Raw genomic sequence first — 10304 nt, forward strand, 5'->3', positions numbered from 1 at the left:
TATGGGCTAATTTTCATTTTTGGGTGAACTAACCCTTTAATGAGCTGTTCACTCCCTTATACTTTCTATTCAACAAACAATACAATAAAAACATACACCCAACAGCAGACACTAAACTCTGTTTCTTTCAAAAAGCACTATATATCAGCATTCACATGACTGGCATTTCCAGAACAATCTCACTATAGGTGAAATGTAAAGCCTCTCTCCCTCTCTCTTTCTTCTTTACCCTGCAAGACACAGGCACGCACGCACGCACGCACGCACGCACGCACGCACGCACGCACGCACACACACACACACACACACACATACACGCACGTCCAAAAACTAATTTCTTCTGCAAACACTTGTACTGTACTGTACACTGTTTGCAAATCTATACCAATATCTTACCAGTCAGCACATCAGGTGACATTTTCCAACAGTTTGCCTCCAGTACAAACATGGCAATAGCAATATCTCATAATCACACACTACAAACAGACTGAAACCACTGCAAATTAAACACACTGAGCGGCTCAAACAGTTTGTGTGGTAAAGACAGAAACCCCTCTGGGTTGTACATTTTTAGCCTTCTTAACATAACATACTACTTAAAATTATTTTGTATATGAATATTTATTTTATTAGTATTATGAGCATATCCCTGACAGTGTTACATTGTTCATAAAGAATAAAGTACATTTTTATGTGCTTAAATTTCCTCTCAACAGACTGTGCCCTAAAGGTAAGAAGCAAAATGCTCATCACATGAGTCTGTGTGTGGTATGTTGATGTACATAACGTTTGTGATAGTCTTTTGAACAGAGCAGATGGCTTTGACGAGCCCGAGGTCATCTGGTTGTGTATGCATATGTTTGATGTGTATATTCAGGAATTAGCATATTTGGATTGCTTCTGTGTGTTTGTGTTTGTGTCTTTTGTGCAAAGTGCAGAAACTTCATATACATATTTACATTGTGAATGAGTGTGTGTGCATACATGTTCTGCAATGTCACGTGTGCAGCAGCTACATACAAAGCCCATCACACATTGCTTTGTGCGAGTGTATAGTAGACGCTGAAAGCTTCTTTCTGAAATCGGCAGGTTCATTTGCATTTTAATTAAGTGGCTTTGGCCCAGCTAGTGCAGGCCTCTGGGGCCACCCTGAATCTTTTTTCTCTCTCTCACACGCATACCTCCAGTTTCCAGCATGGGTAACACTAGAAGCCGATAGCTAACCAACGCAACCATGACCTGAACAATCAGGCTAATGCTTCTAGCTGCCCACAGATATCAGTTCTGAAGTTGCTCTTAAATAATGAGATCATTGCTCATTGGCATCAACCAAAGAAGTAAGCTTAGGGCACCATATTGTACCTCTCGTCTCCGCTTAAGCTAGATGCATCTCTAGAATAACTAAATGAAACAAATGAATGAAACAATAAGTGATGATGATTGTGATACGTGGCCAAGTATGGTAACCCATACTCGGAATTAGTGCTCTGCATTTATCCCATCCAAAGTGCACACACACAGCAGTGAACACACAACCAGAGCAGTGGGCAGCCATTTTTGCTGCGGCGCCCGGGGAGCAGTTGGGGGTTCGTTGCCTTGCTCAAGGGCACCTCAGTCGTGGTATTGAAGGTGGCAGAGAGCCCTGTACATTCACTACCCCTACCTACAATTCCTGCCGGTACGAGACTCGAACCCACAACCTTTGGATTACGAGTCAGACTCTCTAACCATTAGGCCTTCCCAAGAAGTACTAATGATAAAATGATATAAAAATTATAGCCGATACCAATAAATCAGTAATTATTTTTGTTATAGCAGGAAACCAATAAATGGCTAAAAAAACTATACATACATAGTTATATAATTTAGGTAACACAACATTACAATGTACAGTACGAAAAATGGATATTAAGTTTGAGATTTGCTAAAGATTACATTTAAAAGCATTACTGAATGATTTTTTTTAAATGTTTTTAAAAATTTGCATTAAGTGAGCGTTATATGGTAATATAAAAAGGAAAAAAAGAGGGGGGGAGGTAGTTGCATGTACAATTAAACATCCAATACCAGCTTATATATACATCCAATATCCAAATCTGACCAATTGACTGATATTGATGAATAAAAAATAAAACCGTAATACTGGCTGATAACAAATAGGCTATATGATGTGTCTTTGTTCGCTAAAAAATACCTTTTTTTTTTGAGTGGGATATAGCTACACAGTTTCTAAGGTGTTCTAAGCAATTTTTAGAATGCTGATATATGGTTGACATGGCCGTGTAATTCAAGTCAGCCACAAACAGTGCCGGATGCCAGAGCTACATGCCAAAGTTTAATAATCATGGTCTCTTTAAATCCTTGTAGTATGAGCAATAGTATTAGTGATGCAGGCCTTAGCAAATAAAGAAATCATGGTTATTAAATCATCTAGAAACTCTAAAACAAAAGGAAGGCAAACTAAGGCTTGTGTTTTCTTAGACTGGACTGAAAGACAATAAGCTCCACAACAACATTGATTTCCATGAGTTTCTTTCATGCACACACTATCAATATTTGATCAGTTGGCCCCAAGGGTGTAAGGCGGGAGGGGTGTAGAGAGTGGTAGCAAACTCCTCCTCAGCGTTTACTCGAAGTAGGCAGAGCCTGCTCCACACAAGATGGACTTTTATGAATAATCAATGAGTTGCGAGTCAGAGCGGGGTGGCTCATTAAGGCAAATTACACGCAAGTGCTGCTCGCCATCAATCACACAGCAACAATTCATCTGCCACTCTCCTGAGGCCACATTGCTGGAATGAAAGGGGCGGCACAGAGAGTCTCTGTGTCGAAAAACCAAATGTATCTTCCCAAGATCTCTTGAAGGGTGATCTTCTTGGTCGGGGTCAGCGAGGGTATGTGCTTTCTTACCGCCTTTAACGAATGACATCATCATGACTCAAGAGCATTAGTAAGCAGATACTGAAGAGATGATTAAAAATAAATCCCACTAGATCTCAGAACAAACAACTCAAATGCAGCAAGAGTTCACTAACAAATAGAGGATGTTTTATTTATAGCATAAACCCTCTGTGGAGATGGAGAGTATATGTTAGTGTGAAATAGAGAGAAGGCAGAGTCGCCCAAGGATAGTTTGTGCGGAGAACAGAGGGTGGGCTGACTCTGAGATGGATAGAAAGACTGGCTGTACATCCTGATGGGAGCTCATTGGCTGGATGGCTTCAGGGCACCTGCACTATGTGCAACCTGGAATTTTGAAATTTCTGTGCCCTTTAAAAATATGTTTTTGACAAACACTACTTCATTAACAAGATGGAGGACTTATGAGAGAGGGGTAAGATGGAAGGAAGGAGGGGTTTCTGCACTCACCTCTCCCTTCTTCACTGTCATGGACTGGCGGCGAGGCGTGCTCTCTTCGTTAATGCTGGACAGGAAGTTCTGTGAGATGCGGAGGGCGTCCTGCAGGAGGGGATAATCTGGGTGACTGGAAGGTGTGTGTTTCAGAAGATCCTGTATAAAATAAACACAAACATTCAACCAAAAACAGATTTATGCAAAGCCATTTTTGAATAAGAAGTTCAAAACTAGTACAAAACCAATACAAAACCAAAGACCATATACAGTATACACCAAGTCAGTGAACTAGCACTGCTATGAATGGGAGAACCTGCAACGCCCAATATGGCGGCTCCATCATTTCCTATGAAGTGATATATCAATGTACATTTGTTCCCTGTATTGTTTGCAGTGCCCTTTGGACTAAGTACGCATAAGTACATGCGGCTGAACACTATGGAAAGTAAACTTCACAAGGCACTCTGGCGTTTGGAACGTACCCTAAATATGAGCAATAGTACAAACAATAAACATAAACATTTAAGTAACACATAAAGAAAATATTATGATAAACTAATGTTGACTCACATGTAAAACAAGTGTGCTCCGGGTCACTCTGTCCACTGGTTTATAGAGCAGAGCTGGCAAAGACAAGACAGAAGAGAACACACACAGTGGGCGATTATTCACAAGAGCCACTTTCATACTGCAGGCTCAAATGCCGATGTTTGAAACCTTATCTAATCCACCCACTCAATGGGTTTTATGCAACTGAATTTAAAAGAAGGAATGACATTACATGCTGAGAGCAAAATGTGCAACACTTAAGCTCAATGAAAATACTACAGGTAATATAATGAACACATAATGCAATACCATGTGAAAACAATAAATGCAATCCTATTGTTTCTTACTTTCCAGTGAGTATTTGGCTGTCAGGTCCTTGCATTCCTTGGTGCTCCTGACCTTGAGACTCTGCAGAGATATCAGAGACAAACTCAAGATCAATAAACCTGTTAAGTGCACACCATCATGCAGGGCTGGTAACTGTAATCTCATAAAGAACATCAGATTACTATTGCAGAACAACTATTTTCACCATATTACAACAGATATTCTCCTAACAAATGATAGCTTGTTATGTAGATGGTTATGTTCACATGAAGCTTGTTACACAGTCATGAATAAAGTAATGGCTAATTTGGCATCACTAGCCAGCAGTTTTGCCAACCTTACAGCTTATCACACTTGTAAATAGCACACTATAGTCCAAATATTACATGTAAAAACAAACAAAGCTTGCCGTTAAATACTTGACTGTACTTATTCTTTTATGGTGTATATTCAACTTCTCTCTCCTCTATTCTCTGTATAATGAAATAACTCCTTTCGGGAGAGACTAAATTAATAAATTAGCCTGTCACATTTCATCTACATACGCACTAAGTAAATGTTTCCTATTGCAAGGTTTACACTGTTGGCAATACGCTCTAGAACCCACTAGAAATTGTCCACCCCCGCCAGTGCGAACAAACAATTATCCTAATGTTTGCTTTTGGTCGTGCTAGAAGGAAGCAATATCCAAAATGTAAAGGGAAGTAATAGTTGGCATGACAACGGCTGGTAGGGGGAATAAAGTGGGACGAGGTGAGCATCATCATGTAGATTTTATTCCAGACACCCTCTCTTTATAACATTTAGCAAGGCATAAAATCTCCCGCTGAACTCTGAAGAGCGTTGAGCGCCACTTTTAGATCTGCTATCCAGGTCTCGCTGGGTAATCAGTCACACTGAGTGACCCCATGGAAGAGTTCGGCAGGTAAAGCCCCGCATAAAAGCTAGAAATTACTTGCTCTTTGATGGCAGGATGCATCAAGGACACAGTAAATCTGATTGGAAGCTGTTGAGGCTACAATTCCACTTTCTTGTTTTCTAACTTTAAACCAACACAATAAGCCTGAATTAGGGATGATAAAAATACTGGTACTTTGTCCATATAAAATTTTTTTTTTTTGCTCTGTTATCAAAATTGGTCACAAGAATCATTACATTTCACTGGTATTGGTATCAAATATGTTACAGGATTCTATTCCTTCTAACCAATCAGAAGCTTAGGTTGCTTTGGTAATAACTAAGCTGGGGATTTTGGGTAGAAGTATCTGTTCCCGTATTAGAATAACAAGACCTTGAGCACTCCATAAGGCATTACCTCAGAGATCTCTGCGAACTGTGTGTTCGCTTGACAGCACTTCTCTGCGGTCTCCACGGCGAGTTCGTAATTATCCACAAAGGCCCTGTACACTCCAAGCTGGCTAGCCTGCAGGAAGAGAACACAAAGTGAGTCATATCCACTCATGCATCTTTTTGTCTTTGTTGCCCATGTATGGTGGACTTTAAAACTGTAGGATGCAAACTGTTGGGATTTATGAGTATATCCAAGATGGCAGTTCCCGCTTCTGGCTAACAGCGACACTATCAGTAATGAGTGAGATGCACGCATGGACTCGCCATGGTGACATGGGGCAGACAGACGGGACAGTGTCATCACCACAGAAGCAGCTGGGCCGCTGCTGTGTGTGGCTATAGAGCCTACAGCAGTTGCCATGGCAGCAGAGGCCAACTCTACAGTGAGCAATTAATGCGTGCGGCTGGCGCTTGTAAAAAGCACATTTGAAAATCTAATTTAGCCCATCCAAACTCAATAGCCATCCTGTTAGAGCTGGAAACCTCTCTCTGGAAATGGTTCAGTCAATCTCTCAAAACACAAATATACATTAGATGATCAAGGATTTGTGTAGGTGTATAAGCATGATAATAAATAAGTGTCACGGTTCACACACACGAGGAGACGCTGGAGAATACGTTTAACAGGACTTTATTACCACCAAGGAACCAAGGGAGACGAACACAGGAAGACGTTCAACATCAGACCGAGAACTTAGGACTGGGAACACTTTTTATACACACAGGAGGAGGGGATGACGAGACACACCTGGGAGCAATGAAACATCAAGGGAAACACCTGGGACAAACGAACTTAACTAATCAGGGGAGGAACAGGAAACTAACCAAATAAGGGCATGGGAAGGCACATGGGGAGCAGGACACACACAAAACATGGAACAGAGTCTGACAATAAGCTGGAGCTCAGCCAGCTAAAACATTTGTCTAGCTGGACTGACCATGTGGATTGAACAGTTTAAGGAGTACATATTCAACATTAATGTAGAAGATGTTATTGATTTCTTTAAACAGTTGGTAGTAATTTAGTTTTACACTTTTCATTTATTACCTTTAGATTAGATTTTCTACCAAGTTTTTACCCTTATGACCATATGCTTTTGTTACAGTCTAATTAAAATGATTGTTCACTCAAAAATGGCAATTCTATTAACATTTATTCATCTTCATGTCATTGCATACCTGTATGACTTTAGCCATAGCCATTACTAAAGGAGAGATCAACAAACAATTTGCTACAACAATATGTTTTCGGTGACAAAAAACGAAATAACCACAACAACTGTTGGACAGGAAAGAATGCCACCGTTTTTACACACGGATTTTGTCATGAGTCAGTCTCACCCCACAGGTACACGTCCAGGTTTGGAGGTACATCTGGGGATAAATCTTTTATTCTGCGCAGGCCAAACAGACCATAAGTGAAGTCATTTTCGCAGTGTGCGCAATCCTCTCCATGCTGAGCAGAAACAGCTGCTCTGGGCCAGAATCCATCTGCTGCGTGGAGGACGGGAATTTACTCTGTGACAACCTCATTACAGCGTGGAGAAGGATGATGGCCAAAATAAAGAAACGACAACACATGCCGGGTCGAGTCAAACAGTGGCTGAGCGCTGTGAGGTGATGCGTTAAGCTGAAGCAAGACATTGAAAATTTTGCAATGTAAACAGACTGAAGCAACTTGAATCAAATGTTTTTAAAACATACAAAACCAACTAAACTAAGAGAACTCAGAGTAGACACTACATTTCATTTGAAGGATACAAATTGTTCATAATGTTATGTACTATATGTGAATCATTCAGACAAAAAAAAAAACTTGGAAGAAACGTAGACAGAGAAACAAATGAAAAATTGAAAGAGTAAATTATGTAAAACAACAATTTAAAAAGTAAATGAAAAACTTTCTCTTTGATTAAAAACAAATCTAAAACTAAATCTGGTTTCACTTAATTAAAAATCATTTCATAAGAATCAACTGAAAAGTAATGGGTCCCAGAGGAGTTCAAGATATCACAGTCCATCAAAATATGCTTCAGAGATAATGGACTCTGGCATAAGAGGCATTAAAGAGGATCTTCACCCATTAACAAAAACCTATGTCTGGAGTGGCCTATTCAACAGCAGGTGCAGATAATTTGGTCCTACCAATTTAAAAAATGGACATAACGTTTTCCACCAACCACAGGATTGATTTCGTAAAGTTTATTTGTGCTTTACTGATCCCATTAGTAGGCCTGTCGCGATAATTAAATAACCGTCTAATCGCGATTATTTGATTATTGTGCTTTTTATACGGCACAAGGGGGAGTCATCCACCAAAAGAAACAGAAGAGCACCAGTTTGGTTTTCATGCACTGTATAGCCTATATCATCTGAAGCCATTCCATATCTTAATGTGAGGGACAGAATTATATTTACATTATTAAATTTAAGTTTACAGAAATTGATCTTCCTTCTGCAGCAGCTGTCAGTCATTCTCCAAATGTGAGGTTTACCTTTTTATGAAACTTTTTCCAAAGCTTTATTTGAACATATTTACATTAGATATTTGAACATGCTATTAAACTGTTGTCATTTAAGTTGTCATTTAAAATCCGAACATCATTGGTAATGTTATTGTTTTAGTGATTATGCAAACAAAAAAGTCATTTTATTTGTTGTTTGTTGATTTTTAAATATATAACTTGGTGAAGATTTATGTGTCAGTACTTTTTGAACATCTCCAGCACATTTTAACAATACCGTGATAATAATGATAACCGTGATAATGTTGGTCACTATAATCGTGATAGGAAATTTTCATATCGTTACATCCCTACTTCAAGTGTACCATTCTGTACCCTGGATATGCATATGAGCTTTGTGCCACTCTGTTTGAAGCATTTCACATTATCAAAGTTTTGCACACAGAAAGATTATTAGAAGCTTTTATTTTTCTCACGATTTCTATCTTATTTTCATGAATGTATTTTGCAAGAATACAAATAGTTAACAGAATAAATATGATTAAATTGTATAATGTGCACCAAATATTTTTTTCAAGATATTGTTTTTGCTGCTAAACTATACAGTCAGCTAGTTTAATTTTATAGCTTATATATTTTTATTCAAATGTAGTTTTTCTCTGTAATTAGGAAGTGAGTATTTAGTGTTTTAAAAAGAGTGACCATTAGTTCCACAAACACAGTATTGATATTCTGTAGTGGTCCTGTCTGTTGACAGAATGATATTCCTTATTCAGGAGATAACACATAACCAGCCCATTAAGCCATTATGTCACTACAGAAAAGTTGTATGCTAAGGCTGTTTTGAGAAGGTTGAGATGCATCTAAACACAACACACAAACTAAAATGTTGATACATCAGCTGGTTGAGACAGCTTGACAGAGACTTCAGCACAGCAGCGTTCACATCCTCTCTGCCTCGACACACTTCCTCATGATGACATGACCATATGCCAGGCCTAGCTGAAGATGAAAGCACGGTCCTCTGCTCTGTGCATTTAACAATGTTTAAGTAGGTCACAGAAAAGATGGGAATGTCAGAATTTCTTGCTGTTAGGACAACAGTCTCTGGAGAATTTACATACGTGTGTCAGCGACAGGCGTAAAACATTTAGTGCAAGTGAACAGGAATATTAGCATCTTTTTCACAGCTGAGCGGGACAACGAACATCACCTTTGACATACAGGCTCCTGTAACGACATTGCTCAAGATTTGCATTGCGTTTTCTTACTCAACATGAGCTGTCAGGAAGGAAGAAACAACACAAACAGCAGGAAACATTTCTATCACTGACTTTGACTATATCTTGCTCGTTCATTCATCTTCTTGTCTCTCCTGCTGCGAGCAACTGTCTTTTCAGGGAGGCTGCATCCTTGAGCACTGCCTCGCCTCCTGCCTCCGGATTCTTGTTAATGGACGTGGGAGAGGGTGAGGGGATCAGTGACAAATAGCCTCCGGTCAAAATGACTGCCTGACTGACTGTCTGAAGAAAAGTCCAGCACCTTCTGGGAGAAAACACAACTTGGCGACTGTAGCTTCCGTTTATTAAGCGTGGGAAGGTGAAAGTAGGGAACAATGAAGGGGAAAAGGGAAAGATAAATAAATGTGGAATATGACTCCTGTGTGTGCTGGCCGGACAGACTGAGAAGGGATTTATCTGCCCCCCTAACAGTCAGCAGAGTCACGTGAGGAAAGAACTTCATGGAACAGAGCGGGGGGGAGGGGGGTTATAAGAGATAGAGAATCTTCGAATGGCACTATTAATAGCCTCTCCTCAAGACACAAAGCACTCACTGTAGTATCTGCCCAAGGGGCTGGGTGAAAAAAGGCAGCATTAAAATGTGATTTTCAACTTTACACAGGCTCCAGCTGTCCAGACACTGTGTGACTGTACAGTGTTGCTCTAGGGGCATAAATGATTCATTTAGGATTTCTTGATTTAGAGATAAATGTTAATTCTTATTCAGTCTCAAGGGGTACAAAAGTGGAAAGAGAGTGGACAGCTGAAGTCATTTCACTATGATCAGAATTATATTTTTTACTCTAAATCAGATTCTCAATTCACAATTACATTCAAAACCAGATTCTGATTATACATACATACATACATACATACATGCATATATATATATATATAGAAAAACATCAGACTTTTGCATCTGAACTCTTCATATATATATATATATATACATACAATTACTCTGATTAACCAAGTAATG

General features: G+C 39.4%; 1 protein-coding gene across 1 annotated transcript in view; it reads right to left on the reverse strand.

Moving 5' to 3' along the window:
* bcr (BCR activator of RhoGEF and GTPase) overlaps positions 1–10304 on the reverse strand; it is an 83458-nt gene that overhangs the window by 14328 nt on the left and 58826 nt on the right. Inside the window, exons 5-8 of the mRNA XM_016475545.1 lie at positions 5546–5653; positions 4251–4311; positions 3925–3977; positions 3370–3510 (exon numbers count right to left, since the gene is read on the reverse strand). Of these exons, the coding sequence (XP_016331031.1) occupies positions 3370–3510; positions 3925–3977; positions 4251–4311; positions 5546–5653 (363 nt within the window). The remainder of the gene's footprint in view (positions 1–3369; positions 3511–3924; positions 3978–4250; positions 4312–5545; positions 5654–10304) is intronic.

Source organism: Sinocyclocheilus anshuiensis, unplaced genomic scaffold, assembly GCF_001515605.1.
Source record: "Sinocyclocheilus anshuiensis isolate Anshui unplaced genomic scaffold, SAMN03320099.WGS_v1.1 scaffold488, whole genome shotgun sequence".
In the NCBI taxonomy this organism is placed as follows: domain Eukaryota; kingdom Metazoa; phylum Chordata; class Actinopteri; order Cypriniformes; family Cyprinidae; genus Sinocyclocheilus; species Sinocyclocheilus anshuiensis.